General features: G+C 54.1%; 1 protein-coding gene across 1 annotated transcript in view; it reads right to left on the bottom strand.

Moving 5' to 3' along the window:
• CYTH4 (cytohesin 4) overlaps positions 1-22,696 on the bottom strand; it is a 28,237-nt gene that overhangs the window by 2,663 nt on the left and 2,878 nt on the right. The window contains exons 2-10 of the mRNA XM_011354441.2: positions 17,148-17,230; positions 15,144-15,208; positions 13,787-13,853; positions 12,134-12,252; positions 10,746-10,826; positions 9,253-9,365; positions 7,266-7,414; positions 1,415-1,526; positions 1-77 (exon numbers count right to left, since the gene is read on the bottom strand). Coding sequence (XP_011352743.1) covers positions 1-77; positions 1,415-1,526; positions 7,266-7,414; positions 9,253-9,365; positions 10,746-10,826; positions 12,134-12,252; positions 13,787-13,853; positions 15,144-15,208; positions 17,148-17,230 — 866 coding nt within the window. The remainder of the gene's footprint in view (positions 78-1,414; positions 1,527-7,265; positions 7,415-9,252; positions 9,366-10,745; positions 10,827-12,133; positions 12,253-13,786; positions 13,854-15,143; positions 15,209-17,147; positions 17,231-22,696) is intronic.

Raw genomic sequence — 22,696 nt, 5'->3', positions numbered from 1 at the left:
AGTGGTGAACTCAAAGTAGTAGAGGCAACTGTCGGTCAGGATGAACCAGCGCCGTTTCCACGTCTTCACGCGGCCCCCTGCAAGAGGCCCGCAGCAGTCAGTCTTCCTCTCTGCGCCACTAACACTTCCCTCCACGGAGAGCAGGGCCTTGGATGGTCTCCCTCGGGCCTCCGCCTGAGCCCCCCAACCCCAAGCCTGCCACGCTACCCCCCAGATGTATTTCCCTCTCACTCAAACATCTCAGCACCTCCCATCGCCCAGGCTTCCCCTGAGCTTCGAGACTCGGCATTCGAGGCTCCTCCGTGACGAGGCCCCAGGACAGCGGCTGGCGGTTCTCTGAGCCTTCTCGACGCCCTCCCCCCTCGGTTTGCTCCCTGCCTGGCACTGGGCCAAGCATTTCATCTTTCATTTGCCCGGCCACGTTCTAGAGGGTTCAAAGAATATTCACTATTAATCGCCATAACCACCTACGAGGAGGGGACCATCATTAATTCCATCTTATGAATGAGGAGGTCAGGTCTCTGTCAAGGTCCAACAGCAGAGCTGAGATTCGAACCCCAGTGTCCCAGCTCCAGAGCCAAGCGCTTGTCCGTTTCGCTACACATTCAACCCAGTGATTATTTATTCTGTTTAGAGGCTCCCTGGGGCTGAGAACAGTCGACTGGGCAGGAAAGGAGGCCTCACCGGCTGTAGAAGAACTAGAATGAAGGTGGACTAGAATGTGGGCATAGAGAGACGCTGGGCCTTTGTGGGCCCGCAGGCCAAAGCCCTTGCTCCAACACAGGTGCCGTCCTCACCTGTCTCTGAAAGCCACTGTGCCTGGCTGGGCGGTCCCTGCTGGGAGGCGTCCGGGAGGGAGAGTGGGGGCAGGTGGGGGCAGGGGCAGATGGCTGGGCCCTGCTGCTCCTCAGCCAGTTCTGCAGCTGCTGCCCCCACCACCGCAGCACCCACCCACAGCTCCTCTCTGCCGGCCTCAGGCCCTCCCTGCCCCCTAGTTGAGGGAAGGCTCCCCTGAGCCACATCCTGTCACACTCCCTCCCCCATCATTCAGGGACACCCAACTGTCTGCCCACCAAAATATGCCACTTGCTGTCTGTGTAGCCTCGGGCTTGTTGACAGTTGGATTCCTTAGAAACCCTCTGGGAAGAAAGACAGAACTGCAGTTGAAGCTTCTGTCTGTGGATCCGCGAACCTCTTGTCTCCACTTCCTGCTCACCCTTCCCCTCCCTCGCTGTTTCCTTCAGTCCCAGGACAGACAGACGGAGAGATGGGGCAGGCGGGCCATTGCCCTGCGAGTCAGGACACCTGGGACCATCCTGACTCTACCCTGAGGCTGCATGTCAACGCGTGTGTGTGTCTGTGTGTGCCCGAGTGTGCAGGCAGGTCAATGCGTGTGCCCGAGTGTGCGTCTCACCCAGTTTGAGCAGCCAGCCCTCGCGGTCAGGGTTGAAAAAGGTGTGAGTGAGGTCGTTGCCGTCATCCTCAGGAATGGAGAAGGGCTCACTCTTGATACTGTCGAAGAGGTTCTGCCCCAAAAGAGAAGGAAAAGCAAGTCTTGGTGGTGATGTCCATCTCGGTCTGGGGCCTGGGCCTAGCCTGACCTGTGTGGCCTCGGGCGGGTCACCGGACCCCTGGACAAACTCCTTCCTCTCCTTTTAGCTCATCATTAGTCCCTGGCCTTCTTGGTGAAACCCTCCCTGGTTTCCCCAGGTCCGCTGGTGCTGCCCCGCCCCCACCCCCGTGTCATGCCTCCCCCTGTGCTTCCCATAGTGCTGAGCGAGTGGGGTCAGAACCTCAGAGATACTGCGCCTGCTGCCTCACCCACGGCCCCCATGCCGTCCGGATTTCAACGTCAGTTGCTGGTACTGAACTCCCCGAACCGGGGAGCTCCTCCAGAGCAGGACTGGGTGTCATAGTTCCCAAGCCCCCAAGGGCCCGGTCTAAAGCAGGTTGGCAACTGTTTGCTGACTACTAGTGGATTATGGTCCTCCCCAGCCCCCACCGGAATTCCAGCCAGTGGCACGAACGCTCATGGTGGGACCAGAGCACTGGCTACGGCATCAGGCCATTGGGGTTAAAATCCCAGCCCAGTCACTCCACGGCTGTGTGACCCTAGGTCTGTCTCTCAACCTCTCCGAGTTGCTGTGTTCTTATTCCATAAATGGAGAGCACAAGGCTGACTGGCCAGGGCTCTGGGGAGAGTAAGTGGACTAAACAGGGTCAGAGCCTCACCTCTCCAAGTCAAGAGAAGGTGCCGAGGAGGGGGCAGTACAGACCCCGTCTGCACCTCGACCACCCAGTGCTGTACTTTCAGGCCAGGTGAGTGAACTGAAGGCCGTCATCCCTGTGCCCGAGTGAGGATGTCGGAGGCAAGGACACTCAGCTGGGACTTGTGCACTCTCACACATTTATCTGTGTGTGTGACACACACATGCACATCTGGGGCACAGCAGCTGAGGTCAGAGCCATGGTGGGTGGGTGGGGGGGTCCTCTCATCTGCTTAGGTGCAGTAGCAGAGACTTCCAGGTGCACCCTGGGCGAGGGGCTGGCTGGAGGACAGAATCAAGGTAGGATGCTGACTTTGGATCTCAAGGGCAAAGGCCTATTCAGGGTGGGCTCTGATTTTGGGTGCGGCGAGTCCCCAGAAAGCAAATTTCAGTTCTCCACGGAGGACGTTCTAGCAGTTAGAGCTGCTCAAATATGGGAGGAGCAGTCTTCTAGGGTAATGAGTTCCCTGTCACCGGAGTTTTGCAAGCCAGGGCTGAGAGCTCCCCGTGGGCAAGTCGTGGGTGTCAGCGACGGATCACCCCTGTGTGTTCTGAATCCTCTGGGGACACCGGGTTCCATGAAACACGTTACAAACTGTCTGTTTCTGCTTATTAAAATCAGACACAGTGCTAGGTCTCCATCTTTACGATAATTAAATAATTTCTCTTGCATTTGTGTATGCTGCTATTCAGGTGGTTTCCTTGAAATTTTTAATGAAGAATTTCACAAGTACTGTTTGATACCCCCCAAAGTTTTAGGTAAATGGTGTTTGCTGGTTTTTAAAGGTCTTTTCTGACCTGAGAGCTCAGGGGTGGGGGTGGGGCAGACAGAAGCAAGTTTTCCTGGGCTTGACAGAGGTGTGTTACAGCCGCAGACTCCAGTACCTGGGCTCAGCCTGGATGTGGTGGGTGGGCATGGCAAAGAGCAGGGATCACTTGCCCTTTCTGGAGCCCATGCATCCCCTAGAGCAGTCGAGAAGCCCCATCGCCCCTCCTGCCCAAGCCCAGTCTGGCCCTAGGAATTCCCAAGTGGCACAGGCTGGTTAAACAAGGGCCTGCAGCAGGAGGGCCTTGTCAGCAAAGCTGTCAGCACAGACAAATATTTGGAAGGCCCAAAGCGGCGGGCAGGGGAACAGACAGGCCTTGGCTTCCACGACACCTGCAGGGGGCCCTGTCAGCTCCCGTGGGCACCATATCAGCCTGCGCATTCTGCCCCCACAAAGAAACCAGCTCAGCTCGCCCACATTTCCTGTACCTTGTAAATACCAGCCCACTCCCCACCCCCGCACGCCCTGCTACCAAACCGCTAGGTCAGGCTGTCTTCTCCCAGCTGAGCAGTCGTGATCAGATAGACAACTGCCACCTTCCGGTGGTTCTGCGGGCCTTGCATTTGTCCCTCCCCACCCCCTCAGTTTTCCTCTGGGGAATCACCCCGACTCAAACACATACTTTCTGTCCAGGTTGCTTGGGGGAGTCGGGGTGGGAGGTTGGCACTCACTGCCCCCTAATTCCAGGCTCCAGGGTGGGTGCGAATGACTCTCATCTAGCTAATCAGAGTGTTTCATCCTGCTGGCCACAGTGACTGGTTTAGGGAGGGACATGTGACCAAAGCTAGCCAATCAGCCTTAATTCTGGGACTTTAAATTGCTAAGCAAGATGGAAGCCTGGAGCTGCCTGAGCCATCTCTGCCACAGCTTGGGGACATCCTGTTTGAGAGGAAAGCCGACATGGAGAGGAAGGCCGTTGAGAGTGGAGAGACCAGACTGAGGCCTGACCTCACCGAGCACCTGGATCTAGTACCTGAAGCTGACAGATCTGAAGCCAAAACTGATCCCTGATCTTTTCCATTACATGAGTTTAGAGTCCTTTAGCTAGGAAGCAACTGTCGGCAGGGACACACAGCCAAGTTCTCTGTTCCTAAATTGTGCCTCTGGTCACTGCAGAGGGAAGGGCTCTGGAGTCAGACGGATAATTATATGATCGAATGTGAACTCACAAACTATGAGACCCCCTGACCAGCTACCCCTCTCCGAGCTCGGTTTCCCTCATTGTAAATTGGGGACGGTACCTTCTGCTGAAGGTCATCGGAGGGATTTAGTGAGAACATGAAATACCTAGAACTGGGCTCAGACAAGGTCAATTCTGATGGAGTCACTTGGACAAGGACCCAGGAGGTTTGGGGCAGCCCACAGCAGAAGATGCTCTGAACCGGGAGACCGTTCCCTGCCCAAACCTCAGTTTCTCCACCTGTAACCCTCCTCCCTGTCCCCTCTCCTCCTCCTCCTCCTCCTCCTCCTCCTCCACCCTCGCTCCCTCTCTAGGCAGCGCTCTCAAGGTGAGAGATTTCTCTTAGTATTTCTCAGGTGCCTGCCAAGTGCCAGGGACTTCAAGGGCATTATCTCTGTCTCTCAGGAGGATGACATGAGGTAAGTGTCAGCCCACTTTGCAGATAAAGATACTGAGGCTTACACTCAAGGTCACACAGCCATAAGGGCAGAGCTGGGATTTTGTCTAATGCCCTCTGAGCCCACCCTCCCACCTCGTACCTTTCTGAAGCCTTTCCCAGTGGCTCACCCTCACGGTCTGCGAGCCCTTGGGGTGATCTCTCTTAAGGTCATGTATCTGCATCAGTTTAATTTCATAAATGAGGCCACTTAAAAGCATATTGTCCTCAGCAGGGCCCAAGCTGGAGTAGCTTCGTGGAGAATCTGTCCTCAAAGTGGCAGACTTTGAATATCTGAAGGTGCTTAAAGCCAAGTGCTTGCTTTACATGTGGAGAAGACGAGGCCCAGGGAGAAGGTGAAAAGACACCCCGACATCCACAGCAACTACCTGTGAAAGCTTTGAACAGCAAGGACCAGGCCTGTGTGGTTGGTTCTCTTTGTGCCCTGCGAAGCTTCTGGATTAGTTAGCCCCTCTGACTACACCAGGCGCTTTGCTAAATACCTTACTTTTTTTTCTACACTAATCCTATGACCTGGAAGCTCAGACGAGTCAAGCCACTAATGTCACACAACCAGAAAGCGGGGGAGCCAGGACCTGGATGTGGCTGTGACTCCAGAATTCTGTTCTTCTCCCCCTGCTTGGTCTCTGCCTCTTCTGGCTGCCGAGGAGGATAATAAACCCTTTCCAGACCTCCCAAGCAGAGTTTGAAGCTAAATTGAGATAATAGACCTGAAAACCCTACGAGGAGAAAGTTGCAAGCTCTATACAAATGCAGCGCATTGTTATCAACAAAAGGCTTAAATTGGGAAAAATATCTAAGGAGGGTGATGCCGAAGAAGGCTCACTGGGGGCTGGAGCAATAATGTGGCACCTGGGAGATCCTGCAGGACTGGTGCTGGCTTGTCATTAACTCGTAAACTGCCAGACAAGGTGCGTGCCCAGCTTCATGCTTATGAGTACCACAATGGGATGAGTCAACAGTTCTCAAGTGCCTTTTATGCTGCAGGCATTTTACTAAGTGCCGACGTTTTAAAATGATTATTAATTATTCTTTACAGTGACATAAGCCACCATTTAGAGCCTATGCTATGTACCTGGCATGGACTATATGACCTTTACATTTAAAAAAATTACTATTCATCGCAGCTCTGTGACGCAGGCATCATTGTCCTGGGTGAGGGAATAGTGGCTTAGAGAGGGTGAGTCATTACCCAAGGTCACCCCAGCAGGCAGATGGCGGGGAAGGGGGATAAGATTTGACCTGAGCTCCCGACCATGATTGATTTTCTCTTCTGGGGACAAAGGAGGGAGGTGGGCTAAGGTGGCCCTTCCCAAACAAGGGGGGCACCAGAATCATTCCAGACGCAGGCCTCCCCACCCCCAGACTTCCTCAGCAGAGACATGCAGGGTGCTAAGCCAGGAGGGCGGGCTTCACGCCGTCTCCCCACCCCTGCTGTGCTCTGACCAGGAGAGGACTGAAGCTCTGTTGAGCTCTGGGGTGTCTCTGGTCCTAGAAATGAACTGTCAATTCATTTTTGCTGAGCCAGGCTCTGAATCTCACTCCTGTGTTTATGAATCTGCTTCTGACTCCCTTTTGTCCATAGGAAACAGGTGAACTCCTGAAGCCATCATTCGAAGCTCTGCACACTCCGGCCCCACCTTGCCACCCATCACTGTGTCACTGTCCAGATGCACCCACACCCCCGGCAGCCACTCTGGATGCCCCTCCTTTTCCGAACCACGCCAGGCCTGGGTTCTGGCCACTTCTTCCTGGAATGTCTTTTCTGTGCTTCTCTGGGGTAACTCCCACTCGACCTTCAAGGCCCAGTTCGAAAGTCACTTCCTCTGTGAAGCCTTCTACGATGGTACCTTTCCCTGCCCCCGGGAGAGTGACAGTAGTGTCCTCTGCACCTCCACAGCTACGTTCCCATAGTGAGCACAGCATGAATCACCCAGAGCTGTAATTCACATGTGTATCATCTTTCCACCAGACCCTGAACTTGGCCTGGGTAGGTTGATTCATCCCTGGGTGCCCCTTGCCGGGCACAGGGTCTGGCACAGTGTGACAGGGGTGGCGGCCATTTGAAAAGGAGACGACAGGCCTGGGTTCAGCCCTTGAACTGACGCACAATCTGGTGGAAGACCTCAGTTTCCTCCTTGCTGGAGGCGGGTGGGGTTTGGGCACAGAGTGTGAGGGTTTTCGCTGAGAACCTCAGAATCTGGGGTTCCAAGAAATCGAGGCGCCCTTTCTAGAAGCTGTGAAGGGTGAGTGCCCGGAGTGCCCCAGGGCTTGAAATTGGGCAGGACCTCCTAGGTGGTCTGCCTCTGGACATCCTCCTTAAGACGGGGGCCACTCGGAAAGGGCCATCTCAGGGCCGACGTCTTTTTGTGGTGGTCCATCTCAAGACAGCCACCGACTCCCCGGGGGTTCACCTCACATGGGTCCCCCGTTGGAGTCGTCTATCTCAGGGGAGTGGCCCTTGGGCTGTCAGTCTAAGACGGGCCACCCCAGGTGCCTGGGGACTGGGCTGGGCGGGGCCATGCCCCTCTTACCCGCAGCTGCTCCTCGGGCAGGTCGCTGCCGTCATTGATGCCACGGTTCATGGACACAAAGCGCTCGAAGGGTGGCTTGTCCCGGACGTTGGGGTTGTGGAGGCTGGTGTTGAGCATGATGATGGAGAAGGACAGGACGTAGCAGGTGTCTGTGGTTTGGGACAGCGGGTCAGAGTCCTGGCCCTGGTCTCTCTTCCCTCCTCTGCCCTGACCCCTTTTAGGGATCAAGGATCAGCCATCTCACGGCCCCAGAGATCCACTCTGTCCTCCTGGCTTGGCATTCGAGGCCCGGCCTCACTTCCCACTCTTAACTGGACTCCCTGCTTCAAAGAAACTCCAGCTGTCACGTTCCGAGCCCCTCCGTGCCTTCCCACCCCTGCACTTTTGCTCTGGCTGGCCCCCCTGCCAGGCACGTCCTCCCCTTCCCTTTCCTACCCATTCAAACCCTCCTTCTTTTTCAACTCCAGCTTCAGCCCTCCTCCCTGCCGAGCCCTCCCAGCCCCGCTGCCCACTCTGTTCTTTGCCTCCTCGGATCTCGGAGAACACTTATTGTTGGCACCACTGTTCAGGGCTTAGTCACGTGTTGCTTGGTAATCTGGCTGGCATTGTGGGGCTTCTGGAGCCAGAGCGACTGTTCGTTCCATGATTCAGACATTCACGTGCAGGGGGCAGCGAGCCTGGGTGGAGCACTCGGGAGGGAGGTAACTGCTACGCTGTGGTTTATGTCCAGAGCCAGGGAAGTCCTACTGTGTCCCCAACTCTCCAATTGACTTTGGGAAAGTCCCTGACCTCTCTGACACTCAACTTCCCCATCTGTGACACTGGGAGGTTTAACTTTGAAGTAGCTTCATGTTCTATAGAACATTAGCGATTCTACCTCTGATAACGGCGGCACCTAACATTGTTGGTGCTTGCCCTGTGCTAAGCAAGTCCCATCTGCATGATGACTCTGTGAGGCAGGTATGGTTACCACCCCCACTGTACAGATGAGGAAACCGAGGCACAGGAAGGTTAAGTTACATGTCTGAGGTCACAGAATTAAGATGTAGTTGCACTGTGATTCAAATCTGGTGCTTTAAAATTCCTTTGTTCTTACAAATATTTATTGAGTACCTACTAAGTACTGCGGGCTGGGGACTCACAGGTGAATAAATAACTGATGTGGCCCTGCCCTTGTGGGACATTTAGACTTGTGGAGCTGGCCGATAAAACGAGCAGGCACTAAAATCATCATCTATGACTAAGAGCCGGGGCAGACGCTCTGTAGGACTTGCCCATGGACACATAGCCAAGGAGTGGTGTGTCCCTGGACAAGTCGCTTTACCTCTCTGAGTCGGTGTTGCATGCGGGGATGAGAGTAGAGTGGCCGTGAAGGTTAAATGACGGCATGGGTAAAGCACTTAGCGCATGGGGAGACTCGAGAAATAAAACTGGTTACTGTCGTCATGGTAACTTCAGATCCCGAGAAGAGTCCAGGACCAGTTGGCCGCGATGGCTTCTCATCCACCCTGTGCTAGGGAGTATGGAGGACTGACCTTCATTGATATCCTTCTGTGTGCCTTTGCCTCCTATGTCCTGCTCAGGCTGTTTTATGCCTCTGGGTCATTTCTTGAACTAGAACTCCTGACCAAAAGGCCTTTTCACCCTTTGACTTCCTGGAGAACTCCTATTCATTCTTTGAAACCCCATTCAGACCTCTCTGCCTCTGGGAAGCCATCTTGGACATGTGGACTCCCCTGGCCCTGCCCTCAGACAGGTGTGCTGCTGCCCTGCCCTGCTGTGCCATCATTTTCTGCCATCTCTCCCAAGGGTCAATCCCTGAGGCAGCTCTGCCCAGGAGGCAGAGGCCCTGGCACAGGGCTCCCAGTATCTGGGTGCTTGAGGGAAGCCCGAGGGGGTGGGGTGGCCATGGTGCTTTGGGAAGCTGATCAGTGTCTGACAATGCCGAAGGGTTTCTGGAGCCCCAGATCGCACCCCACACTGGCACCTGTGGACTGGAAGACGCCCGGGTTGCAGAGGCAGTATCGAGTGGCAAAGGTTTCCATCATCCGATCGATCTTCTGGGCCTCGCCAGGCAGCCGGAAGCTCCACAGGAACTGCCTGGGGAGGGAACAGGGCTGTGGGCAGTGGAGTGGGTGGGGACTCTCAGGGACACCTTGAAAAGCTACTCTGCCTCCCCCACACGCTTACTCTCTTTATCCTACAGATGGGCGAATCTGCACCTGTCATCTAGGCTCATGGGGAGGAGTAAGTGGCATTTGTCTTGGTGAGCACCAGGCTTGCAGGAGGTTTCCAGGAAATGCCTTTTTTTTTTTTTTCTGAATATGAGAGTAAGTATGAGCTTCCTTTTGCCCATCTGAGTACTATCACCTTTTGTGGTCCAGGACACCTTAGCCCATGAGGAACCTCTGCCTGCCCCAGGTTCTGCAGCTCCCCGTTCCTGACTGTGGGGCCCTGGGCAAGTGCCTTCCCCCGGTTGGGACACCTTTTCTTGGAATCTAAGCTTCTAGCCCTGGAAGTCGACGATTTCCACAGCTTTACGTTCTACCCCTTGAGGTCACGTGCTGTGCCTGCGCCCCTCACATCTCCTGCGGGGCCTCTTATGGGCCCGGGCACCCAGGAGCTGCTCTGTAAAGAGCTGTCGAATGTGAATGAATGAATGAATATTGGAGCCTATCCCTCTCCCTCACAGAGCATGACGGTTGGAGGGAAGGCCACGTTGCCCGGATGGTATTATCTTCTTTCTTTTCTGCCTTGAAAACTCCTAATCAGCCTTCAAAGTCCAGCTCGAATGCCCCTCTCTTGGGAGCCGATTTTTCCAGGCATTAAGCAGCAACGAGACTTTCTAAACACTTACTGTGGGCCAACTCTAAGCACTTTCTCGTTCAGGCCTCACAACCGTATGAGGTTGGTGCTATGATCCCCAGATGGGGAAACTGAGGCACACAGAGTTTTTTTGTGTGTGTGTGTGTGTGTGGCTTGCCCAAGGTCACACTGGGTGTCAATGGCAGAACTGGGATATGAACAGGGCAGTCTGGCCCCAGAGTTTGTGCTCCTAACTGATATACTATAATGCCTCCTGTAGTCGTAAAAGTAAGAATAGGAACTACAATACATTAATTAGAAAGTAATAAGTAATAATAATGTAATACACACCACGCTGTGTTCATAGAGTAAATAAAACAAGCACTATTCCGAAAACTGGTGGGACTGGCAGTAATAATAGTAATACCAATTACACTGATTAAATATTATTCTAATAACACGGGGATGTAGTAATACCAGCAGGAGAAGCAGCGACGAGCCAGGCAGTCCACAGCTGTCACCCCTCTCAGCCTCCGCTGTAGGAGGCAGGTACTGTCATTCATTAAGTTTTGCTCCTGACACTTTGTGGCCATGTGGATTGTGACGTCCTTGACCCCTCCCAACTCCTGGCCGTGCCACCTTCGAAGGCTGAGCCCCTGCCCCTGGACTACTCACCTGAGGGCCTGGACGAGGTTGAGGTTGGCGAACTCATGGCAGTCCACGAAGGCCTGGAGGACCTGCAGGTTGATGGGGTCCCTGGGAAGGGGGCAGAAGGGAGGGTGGGGTGCAGTGAGGAACTTCCTGGTACCCGCCTCCCGGAGAGGGTTGAGGTGAGGGAAGGGGAGGGGATAGCTGTCCCCCTTCCGGATCCAGCCACTGTCTGTTCTGCTCACGTTAGCGTCACCCACGTCGTTCCCTTTAGCCACGTGCACGCCCTCCCACCCATGAGCAGACCCCCAGCACCCCACGGCTCGCCAGCACCGTTCTCACCTAGGAGGAGGGTCTGGCTTTGGAGAGGCTTGCCCTGACTCGAATCTTTCCTCTGTCACTGCCTGCCTGAGTGACCCCACTCAAGCCGCGTGACCTCCCCAAGCCACAGTGTCCTCATCTGTCAAGTGGAGGCAATCATGCCTAAGCCCGTCCCCGCCCCTCTTCTCAGCTCTTAAATCACGAAGTGGCACCTGTGTTCCCTGCTTGCTCTGGAAAAAAAAAATGTGTTCTCTGGGGAGCCTGAGAGAAGGGTTGCTGGCGTGCTGGCCCAGCTCCGCCCTTGTCCCTTACAGTCCAACCCCACCCCCCAAACCAGCAGCCAGAGGGGTCCTCTCAGACCATGCCTCTGCCCAGAACCCTCCCGTGGATCCCCACCTGGTCACCTACTAAACCCTCCCTCCTGCCCTCGCTCCCTCCAGTCTCACTAGCCTGCTAGTGACTGTGCCTCTGCCGTGGGGCCCTGCACTGCTGTTTCCCCTGCCTGGGGCGCTCTTTCCCCAGACCCCTCCTCTGCTCTCCTCTAAGGCAGACATCGCCTTCTCCGCGAGGCCATTCCTGTCCACACTGAAGTCACAGCCCTCGACCGACCGTGGTCCCCAGCACTTTTCACCTCCCTTCTCTGCTTCATTTGTATTCCAAAGAATTTATAATTTTCTAACATGTTTTACATATTTGGGGATCTGTCTTCCCCACTAGAATGTGCCCCCCTGAGGGCAGGAGTTTTGTCTGTCTTAATCACTGGTGTAAATATAGGGCTTACAGCAGTGCCTGGCATAGAGCAGATAGTAACAGATATCTATTTGTGAGGAAAGAAGGAAGGAAGGAGGAAGGAAGGAAGGAAGGAAGGAAGGAAGGAAGGAAGGAAGGAAGGAAGGAAGGAAAAGAGGAAGGCAGGGCAGGCTTTTGTTCAGAATTTGGAGGGACGTGATCAGTTAGCTCCCTCGAACCCCAGGAGTTATGACTTTCCTAATGTAATTCACTCCCTCACTCACTGCACACACACAGATATCCACACTCATTTTGCACACTTGCACACCCTCATTCCCTGCTTCCCCAAGGCCCCATCTCCTTACCTCTCCCCCAGGTAGGCACCGATGGCCGTCTTGTTGAGGCCCTCGCCCTTATACAGGAACTGGGCGATGTCCTGGGCATCCGGGGTCAGCAGCTTGTGCTCAGTGAGATACTGGATGCCCTGGAGATGGTACACAGAGCCATGAGCAGCCCCTGCACAGCAGCTGGCTCAGGAGCAGGAAGGAAGGGAGCCCCCGTGGCCAGGGCGCGAAGGCCTGGCATTCTGGCACCGGCACAGCCTGTTCGGGAAGTCGTGTCCCTCCCGAATAGAAACTGCCTTTGTAAGATGGTGAGTTCCCCATCACTGGAGGTATGCAAAGAGAAATGGGATTCCTGCAATGAACCAGGTTTGTGCTGGGCGTTCCCCAGGGTCTTTGATTATGTGCTTCGATGATTCCATGAATTCTTAATTTTAAGAGTCAATGATTCAGCCATTCCTTGGTCCTCTTAAAGGTCACATTATTTAAAAATAGCGTTTCATTTTTTTTTTCTCGCTAGTAATCTATGTCCATTGTATAAAAATTAGGAAAAAAACCAGCTAAATCAAAAGGAGAGGAAATCGCCCAAGTCCTACCACTTGGAGGTAGACAGTTGCTATGGTGGTGACTTTCGTTCCCTTTTTGTATGAAAGTGGGAGCGTGCCACGCCTGCCACAGTGGAACCTGCTTTTCTGATCTGACAGTGTCATGAACATCTCTCCCCACCACTCAGGCACACGGCGTCTGTCATTCTAATTTTAGGAGTTTCAGGAGTTGGCCTCTGGTTTTCTGTGACGGTTCCTTTGTGTCCTTGTTTGTTTTGGAGAAGAGGTTTCTGAAAGATGGGGGGTCTGTTTGTGGGTGACAGGCAGAGGGTCCTGGGGGCCCCTCAGTGGCCCCTCCTAGGTGCTTGGGTGGGAGTGTGAGTTTGTGTGAGTGTGTGTGTGTGTGTGTGTGTGGTCCCTGCGGATGGGGGCAGGGGTCTGATTGTTGCAGCTGTGGGACGTGAGTGGATATGTGACTCTGGACCTGTGACGGGGAGGGAAGTCAGCCTTCTAAGCCAGAGCAGTAAATTTCCAGGGCCCCTTGGCTGCCCTGAGCCACCTCTTTTGTGTGTCAGCTGTGGCTTCCTCCTGTCTCTGTTCCTGCAGGAAAGGAGCCCACAGCCACCTAGCAGGGCAGGGGAGGGGGCTGGGGTTGCTCCTGGGTCAGTGAGGTTGTTGGAGGGGGGGTGTTAGGGTGGGGAGAGCAGTAGCTGAGCTCTCAGTACTCTGTGCCAGCACCCCAGATCTGCCGCACCCCCCGCCCCCAGGTGGGTAGCTAGAAGACACTTCTGGAGACTGAGCTCCAGAGTCTAAAGTGCCCCCTGTCCAATGCCCCACTCCCAGAGGAGGAAACAGAGGCTTAGTGCCAAGGGACCCCAGGTCCATGGACATCACAGACTCCACCCATCCTCCGGGCTCCCACCTCATGCCTGGGGCTGCTGTGCTGTGGGTGACAGAGCCCCTAGCCGTGATTGGCTGTGGGGCACTGGACAGATGCAGAGCCCTGAGGGGTCTCAGTTTCCTCATCTGTAGGGCGGATCATTGTGTCAACTGAGGGAACCGAGAGAACACTGTGGAGGTGCCCAGCATGCGGTACCCCATGGCCCAAGGTCTCCCCACCGCAACTGCCTACCTTCACGGGGTCCATATTAAACTTCTTGCGCCCAATGCATAGCTCCTTCTCCTTCTGAGCCATCCGGCTGTAGAAGTAAAGATGTCAGTGTGGGCTGCCCCAGGACCCCAGGGCACACCCTCCAACACCCAAGGACCCTCAAGGACCACGAGTGCTCCCCTCAACTAGAGCCAATATTCCCTAGGGGCCTCCAAGGCGAGGGTGTCTCCAGGCCGTGTGTTCAAATCACCTGTGAGACCATGAGAAATGCAGGTTCTGGGCTCTCCCAGAGCTACCACACCGGACCCGCCACTCCGGACCCGCCATACCGGACCCTTCCAATGGGCCCAGCACCACGGCCTGGGGAGCCCAGTGGAGCTTTTGGAGGGTCCCTGTGCTTGGAGTGTGAGCAAGGTAACGGGGTGGCTGGGTGGAGAGCACAGGCTCTGGATCTGGAGCCAGCCTCCTGGTGCAGATCCTGCTCTAACACCTACTGGTGCCTGCAGCCTCCCCGGACAAGCCGCTGCATCTCTCTGGAACTCCAGTTTCCTTGTCCGTAAAATGAAGCAACATCGCCACCTGCCTCCCAGCATTGTTGAGAGGTTAAGGCGCTGAAAAGAGCGGGTGGTAATCGCTCGGGCAAGTTATGTTGTTACTGTTGGGGCGTGACCAGAGAATCTGGGGACGGGGCCACGTGGGCGTGCACGTGTGTGTGCCTGTGCACAACTGGGGGGGCGGGGCTAGGCGGGTGGAGATCAGAGGCATCAGAGAGCTAAGGGGCAGGGTGCAGATTTCCTGGGACACTGGATATAAGAGTCAGCGCCCTCGGGCCCTAGTGGAGCGTGTAGAGAACAACATTCTCATCTTGCGAGTGAGGAAACTGAGGCCCAGAGAAGGGAGGTATCAGAGCCAGAGGGAGTTTTCCTATAGAAGGAGAATGGTGAACGACACCCTGTAGGTGGGGCGAAGTGGACCAGCCTTGGTCCCACCACAGGCTTAGTCCTGTACTCTGGAGGCCCTTGGCTTCTCCGTCCTCATCCTTCGGGCTGAGTTTTCCTTCTCCCTGGCTCATCCCATGGTGCTCCTGGGTGGCGATTATTCAGGGGCTGTGTCAGAGTGCGTTGGGAAGGACTTTGGATGGAGGAAATGGGAGGATGGGGTGGTGTCTCCAGAGGGAGCTGTCTGTCTGGAAGCGAGGATGGAGTCTCAGGATGCGCTGTTCCTATCTCGCCACTGCTGCCTCCTCCTCCCGGGGGGCCCTGATTCCTGACTGTACCAGGGCCCCAGCCCAGGTGTGTCCCCTGCTCATTAACGATGTGTGACATCCTTAGGAAGCCACCATGGCAGCTTCCTAGGATCCCCTGGCCAGGACCCTCACCTCTCCTGTGCGGTCTCGAAGCAGTCGATTTGGGCAAACACATCTGCGATCTCATCCTTCAGCTTCTGTGGTGGTGGTGGTGGTGGTGGTGGTGGGGTGCATAACAGGGAGGGAGAGTCAGGGGCGGAGGCCAAGACAGAAAGGGTTTCACGACCCTCCCTCACAACCACTCCCACCCTTGGGCTTGACACCCGAATGGCTTTGTCTTGACAGATCCCCTCCCCAGATGTCTCATAACCTCAGACTTCCAGGCCGAACTAGCGCCTCTGTATCCTCTCTTCCATCACCTCTGACTTGGTAGGGGGCAGTCCCCAAGTCCCCACCCTTTGCCCCACTCTGTTGCCAGCATTCCCCGCTCTCCCCTCTGCAGCCGTAAAGTCTCCCGCCCCCGAGCCAACCAGCAGACGAGCAGTCCTCCACCTGGCTGCCATCTTTCTGAAGCACACTTGGCACCCGCCCTGCCCTCGTTCACACTCCTTCCGTGGCTCCCTCCGTCCCCTTCCACACCCCGCAGCCAGGAGGCACGGATGCTGGCCCTGTGGGCAGGCCTTGGCTCTGCTTCAGTTTCCCTCCATCCGTCTGTTTGCTCTGTCGCTTGCCCCTGACTCGGTGCCTGCTGTGTGCCAGGTACTGTGGGTACACCAGGTCCTAGACAGCCCAGGCCCTCTCCTCAGGGACTTTGCAATGCCAGTGGAATTTACAGAAGAGGACACTGAGACTCGGAGAGGTGAAGTGACATGTCCAAGGTCTGACTTCGAGCCTCTGCTTTCCCTGTTTCACCTTGACCCTGCAGGGGACTCCCAGTGGCAGAGGAGAGGCCCCTAACTCTGCCAATTGCCACTGCTGAACAGACAGGGCAAAGTGGCAGCTCCTCCGGCACCCCACTGCAGGGCAGCAGCATGAGCGTTGGCATGAGACTCCAAAAGGCACCCGGCTCTCCCTTACCTCCCCTGAGATCTGTGGGCTGGAAGTGGTTCTGGGGGCTTGTCCTGGGCCCCAGGGACAGCATGGGGCCTGGAGCCTGTGTCTGAGCTCAATCAGCTCCTATCCATGTGACCTCTGCCAAGTCACTGAGTGGCTTCCCCACAAATAAAGTGGGGTTCACTTGCAAATATTAATTTGAGCATGTACTATGTTCCGGCAATTGGGCTGTGGATTCAGCGATGGCAAGACAGACCCAGGCTCTCCTTACACGGAGCTCGCGGTCTAGTGGGGCTGGAATCACGGGGAAATGAAATGGCAGTGTGGAAAATGATCCCGACAATGACGTAGAAAGAGCCTGGCACATGGTAGGTGCTCAATAAAATGCTTGCTGAGTGAATGCTTCGGCACATTCCTCTTTCTCTGGAATCTTAGGGGGACATGTGTTGGTGGGGGGGATGGTCCCAGTCACTGTAGCCAGGATGGTCGGGGCGGCCTCTAGAAGAAGGCGGCACTTGAGCTGAGAATGAAATAACGGGAAGGAAGAGCCATGACGAGAGCTTGGGGGAGTCCCAGGCTGGGGCGACCGCGGGTGTGAAGGCCCAGGGGCAGGACTGAGCAGGAACAGAACGGGGGCCTGTCTCCAAAGGCCATTTATGGGGATGAAGCTGAGATCCAACATGGGATGAGAGTTGATTGAGGCCACCCAGGGGAGAGTAGAACCTACTATGTGATGAGGTGTGTAGAGCCCCTGGCAGGCTCCATACACAGTAGGGGCTTAATCCATTGCTGTCCTTCCCTCTCCCACTCCCTTGGCTCTCTTCTGGCATCTGAGCCCAGAAGGGTGAGAGGAGGGGGCAACGTCCCTTGGGAATTCTGTTCTTCCTCATTCCTGGGGGGCTGGGGCTGAGGCTAGATGTGGCTGGAATCTGGCCTCCCCCATGACCAGGCTGGGGTCCGGGGTGCGAACATGTGTGAGTATTTGTGAGTGTGTGTTCTGAGGGTATGTCAGCATGAATACATGTGTGTGTGCAGACGTGAGCATGTGCATTTGTGAGTGTGAGTGTATGAGTGTGTACTCACCTGGATGTCCTCCAGGAGCTGCTTCCGATGCCACTTGATCTGCTGCAGCTCCTCGGTTTCCACACTGCTCAGCTCCACTGGGTCTGGAGAGAGAAGAACCAGTGGCCACTTACCGCCCTCCCCTCCATCACTCAATTCCAGCCACACTGGCCAGCGCTCAGGGCCCTCTTCCCTCCAGAAACCCATCACTTGTTTGTCCTTTTCACTCAGGCCTTGGCTCAGATGTCACCTCTTCCAAGAGGCCTTCCCTGACTATTCTGTCTAAATCAACCCCTTCCCCACCCTCTCCTCCTACCCACCTTCCTGTTTCTTCTACTCCCCTGGGAACAGATGCTCTGAAATGATCTTGCATATTAGCATCTTTTCTATTATATGCATACTTTCTCAGCTCCATGAAAGCCAGCACTTCAACTATTTTGTTCACTCTTGGATTCTCAGTAGCTAGAAAGATCTTGACTATATAGCAGGTACTCAATAAAATCCTTCCCTGGAACTTTAATTTACTTCCTTATTGGATCATGTGTCTGTCATTTATTCACTTATTTCTTTGCACGACCAGGGAGTAGAGCATCACTTTTGTCTCACATCCCATTGGCCAAATGTAGTCACATGGCCACACCTAGCTGCAAGGGAGTCTGGGAAATGAGCCTATAGTAGGAGAGCCTGGATTTGGGGAAACATTTTGCATTTTCTGCCTCAGATATTGAGGCTCAGAGAGGTGAGGTGACCTAGTTAGGGCCTCAGAGGGATGAGATGCTGAACTAGGGCTGACCTTGGATTGGGCTGACTACAAAGCCTGTGCTCTTTCTTCTTTACCTTGAAATGAATTAAAAGAGCTAGTATGTGCCAGTCAGTATTCTGTGCAAGGTGCTGTCACTGTTCCCACACTCAAGTCAGATGGCCCACCTCTACCTCCCATTGTGCTTCCTGTTGTATCCGCAACACTCTCCTGGTCAAAATCTCCATGGACTCCCCGTTATTTAGATGAAAAAGTCCTCATCCTGGTCCCCTACAGTCCCTTTGGTCTCTCCAACCAGCCTTTCCCCCACCATTCTAAACAAGAGCCTTCCAGTCCAGCTATCCAGCTTGTCCCTGCTCCTAAAGTGCCTAATTCTCAGTCTTACTCCCCGACCTTTGTCTATGTAGTGCCTCCACCTGTCTGCCTATCCAAATCCTCCCTGGCTCTCAAGTTCTAGCTCTGGGAAGGGCCTGGTCACGTTTCTTAAAGGTTTTACAAGGATGGACATTATCTCTCCTGAATGAAAACAAAGAGACTATCAAGTCCTCCATTTCTCTACTTATCCATCCTGTTGACTGAGCAGCCATCTTGGATTTTGAGATGAGAGCTGGGTCCAGAGATGGCAGGGCACTGAGCTAAAAGGAGTCTGGGCTCTGGGTGACTGTGTGGACTTTTCAATGAGAGAGAAATAAGTTTTGAGAATATCTCAGTCACCATTATTCTGAGTCCTTTTATTTTTTTTTTTTTACAGCAACCAGACCTGAAACTTAACTGATAGAGTGTCCTTATCTATGAAAAATGAACCATAATCCTTACCTAGGGTGTGGTTGTCAGTATTAAAAGAGTTGAACTTTGTCAAACACCCAGTAAATATCTGACATATGGTAAGGGTCCAACACATGTATAATGGATGTTATGTTTTGTCATCCAGCTTTCCTCTGCAGGACCAAAGCACCCATTCCCACAGCTGCTGGGAGTATAGCCTGCTGATGGCTCATAGCTGAGTCCCTCACTAGGAATGTGCCTCAGCCAGATGGATCTGTCTCACCCAAGGACACGCCCTTCCCAAAAGGCAGTCTCTGAACTTGAGCCAGTTTTCAGACCCAGAACCTACTGACTAAAGGACAGGCTGGGTCCTCAGAAAGAAGGGTCCTGTGACACTTTTGCAAACATGTATGGTAATGACTCCCCTGGTTAAATAGCCAAGATGGATCTGTCTGACTCACCAACTTAAAGTTAAACGAGCCCAGTGGCGATCCTTTGTACGTGGTTCTCCTAGAGACAGGCGTGAGCAGAGTCAGAAGTCTCCAGTCAGCCCTATGGGCAGGTGGCCCAGAACCCCATGTCATCTGTGTCTGTTGCACCAGGACCTGTTCCTTAGCTCACACCATGCCTGCCTGAAAGGGTTCCTGCTGACTTTCTGATAAAGGAGGGAAATTTTTGGGTACAAGTTAAAACTAGACAGCTATTGAACTATATAGCCTTGCTCAAAGGTGTTCTGGAAAGACAGTGGTGAGAACTTTGGGCAGGGGACCTGTTAATCCATTTCATGTGGAAAGAGAAGCAGCCTGAAGTAAGAATACACATATATTCATGGGCAGTAGAGGATGGCTTGCCTTCTTGGTCAGAGGCTGGAAAGAAGAAAGATTAGAAGACTGGGAATGGAGAGGTCTGGAGAAGAGGCCAGTGGATGGCCCTATGGGAGCGGGCACAGAGTGGGAAGATTTTTGTAAAGCATACTTATGCTCCCCAGCAAGCACCCACCACAGGAGAGGCACTAAACCACCAAGCAGCCGGAACGACTCAGCCAGTTGACATAAGCCAGTCTCTGAATGGCCAGCTCAGTGTCGGTACAATGGCACATGAATGAAGTAGCCGCGTGGCCTGGGTGGAGACTAGGTGCAGGCCCGCTCACCCAGGCTCCCTGTGCTATCACTACTGCTGAGTATCTGATCTGTCAGCAACCCGTTGTTTCTTGAGAAGAGACCCACTGTTTCTTGGTAGCAACTTGGTCACACTGGATCCCTTCGATTCTGCAGAGGCCAGCAATTCATCTTGACTGGAATTCACATGTGTTACGGATTCACAGATGTGAGGGCCTTTTCTGCCCACAGAGTCTTGGCTGGCATTGGTACCCAAGGGTTTCCAGAGAGTTTGATCTGCTGACACAGAACACTGCGTGACATCACATTAGACCGTGGAGACCTTTTTACAGGAAAGGCGGTGTGGGAGGAGCATATGGCCATGGGACCCTCTGGTCCTCTGAACATTTCACAACCAGAAGATGCCTCTTGAAGGTGTGGCAGAGGTGTCAGCTTGGAGATGGTGTCCTGCTTGGAGGGGCACCGTCCTCCAGGATGCACTCTATGCCTTAGATCAATGACCGTTAGATGATGCTTTGCCCTCAGTAGTTAATCCACACGGATCCAGGAGCAAGAAGGAGGAGGGGATCCACCACGATCCCCCCGATCCTCCTCCAAGTGACTCACTTGGGAGTTTCCTTTCTGTTCCTGAGACTCTGAGCTCTGCAGATCTAGAGTTCCTGGTTACCAAGCTGTGGGAGAGGTGGCCCTCACACCAGAGGGCAGAGCGAGAGGTCCACTAAGCTTTAAGTTCACCTACTCCATGCCAGCAGCTTCATATAAATTGTGTCATTTAATCCACACAACTCTGTCAAGTGGGTCTTTTTCAGAAAGTTGAAGACACTGAGGCTCAGAGAGGCAAGTGATTTCCCCCCAGGTTACATAGCCAAGAAGTGACAGTGCTGAGATCAGAACCTGGGTCTGTTGACACCCAAGACTCTGTCCCTGGAGAGGTGGATTCTGCATGCCGTGGGGACATTCAGGGATGGAAGGCCTTAGGGGCCATCTACGCAGAGACACTAGCAGAAACATGGCAGGAAGAGCCACGCTGGAGGCTGGGCCGGGACTCCTCTGTCGGGAGCGGTGGGCAGGCTGAGCGCCATCGTGGAAAAACCCAGGCACCTCTAGTTGACTTCGGGATGAAAGATAGACTTTTGTTTTATTTGTTTGCTTCCCATTGTTTTTCTGTTGGCTGGGACTTGTGCCCTGAGACCAGTTTCTGCAATAAACTGGTGGGGGCCCCGTGATTTTTTCAGATTGGCAGATTGTCCCAGAGAAGCCAGGATGGGTTTTAGCATTTCAGTGGATAATCCTCAGCGTCAGGAGATAAGCTATGGGCTCCCAAGGCCTGGTTCTAGGCTGACTTCTCTCCTCACCAGGTTTCTTTAGCTCTCAGCTCCTCTTGTGGGCCAAGGAGCCACACACCCCCCCACAGCTCCAACCCCTTCCTGAGTTTCAGATCCTTCTATCCACTTGTCACTGCAGCTGGTCATTGTGATCAAACCGGAAGTCCTAGAATTTCCCATTTTTTTCTGAGTTCTTGAGCTCTGGGATGGTCCCTTAGGTACCCCGGCTAGAACCCCTGGAGGCACCTGAACACACCTCTCTGTCTCATCCTCATGTTTCCTCCTTAGCAAGCCCTGTCTGTGTTCTTTCTGTTCCCATGGCCCCGGACTCACCCAGACCATGGGCTCCTGTCTCTGGGGGACGCAGGGCCTCCCCATGTCTCCCTGCCTCCCTCCACTTGGCCTTTCCAATCCAGTTTCCCACGGTGTCCCATAGTCCTGGGGATAAAGACTCCAATTCTTACTGCAGGTGTGTCCCCATCCTCACCTCACACCATACCCTGCCCGCTGCCCACGGCTCGAGGTCTCACTGGCTGCCCGTCATCTGCTCGCGTGTACTCCTGTGTCTGGAATGCCCTTCCTTCTCCTCTCTACCCAGGAGCTTCCACTCTTCCTCTACCCAGGAGCTCCCACTCTTCCTCACGATGTCCTCTCAGGTGACTCCTGTGCGCCACTAGGGCACCGTGCTCTCCCTCACCTCCTTCCCACTCACTGCAGTGGGTCTCGGATCTGCGTGGCTCAATACACAAGCCGAGCCGTTGGTTAAGGAAAAGTGTGCTAGGTGAGCACCTACTATGTGACAGGTCCCGTGTGCTCGAGGCTCGTCCCGTCAACTATCTCATTTGATCCCGAAGACAGCTCTGGAAGGAAGGTATTTCTAATCTCATTTTGTAGATGAGACACCTGAGACTCAGAAGGGTTAAGTGCCCTGCCCAAGGTGACACAGTTGGAAGTTGGTGGAGGTGGGATTCACACCCAGGCCCATCTGGGGTTCTGAGGCCTTGACCCTGATGTTAACCATCTGAAAATAGCCATACAAACCATCCAAGCCCCATCAGACGCCAACCCTGGATATTTGGACACGAAAATGCTGGCCATGGCCACATGTCTGAGAATGAAGATAAGATGCAGAATGATGCCTACGGTCTGAACCCCTTTCTTTTTTTGGGGTAAGAAATAAAAGAATGCAAACATCTTAGAGCTAGGGACACTGAGGCACAAGTATGGATGGAAATGGTTTCCCAGGAGAGTGGGATGCTGCGGAGGGAATGAGGGGGGCTGTTTGCATGTCTTTTCCTACAGCTTCCGGTCCTGACCCGAGCAGGTGGCAATTGCCCAGGTGCATTTGAACCTGACAGACAGTGCTGACAGCCCAGAGACTGCTGCTCACCCATCACAGGGGGACACAGGGGGGCCTTCCAACCCTTCACCTATTTGTTAAAAAGTGGGGGTTTCCTCCCCATTTCGGAACTGATGAACTGAGGTTCAGGAAGGGTGAGGAGAACACATCCTGAGAGTGGCTGCTTCTGATTCCAAGCCTGTTTCAGTCATTGGTGTGGCTCACGGGAGGCGGATTTTTAATAATAATAATAATAATAATAA

This window comes from Pteropus vampyrus, unplaced genomic scaffold (assembly GCF_000151845.1).
Source record: "Pteropus vampyrus isolate Shadow unplaced genomic scaffold, Pvam_2.0 Scaffold16, whole genome shotgun sequence".
NCBI classification, from domain to species: Eukaryota; Metazoa; Chordata; class Mammalia; order Chiroptera; family Pteropodidae; genus Pteropus; species Pteropus vampyrus.
The sequence above is the reverse complement of the archived record's forward strand: the minus strand, read 5'-3'. Positions and strand labels throughout refer to the sequence as shown.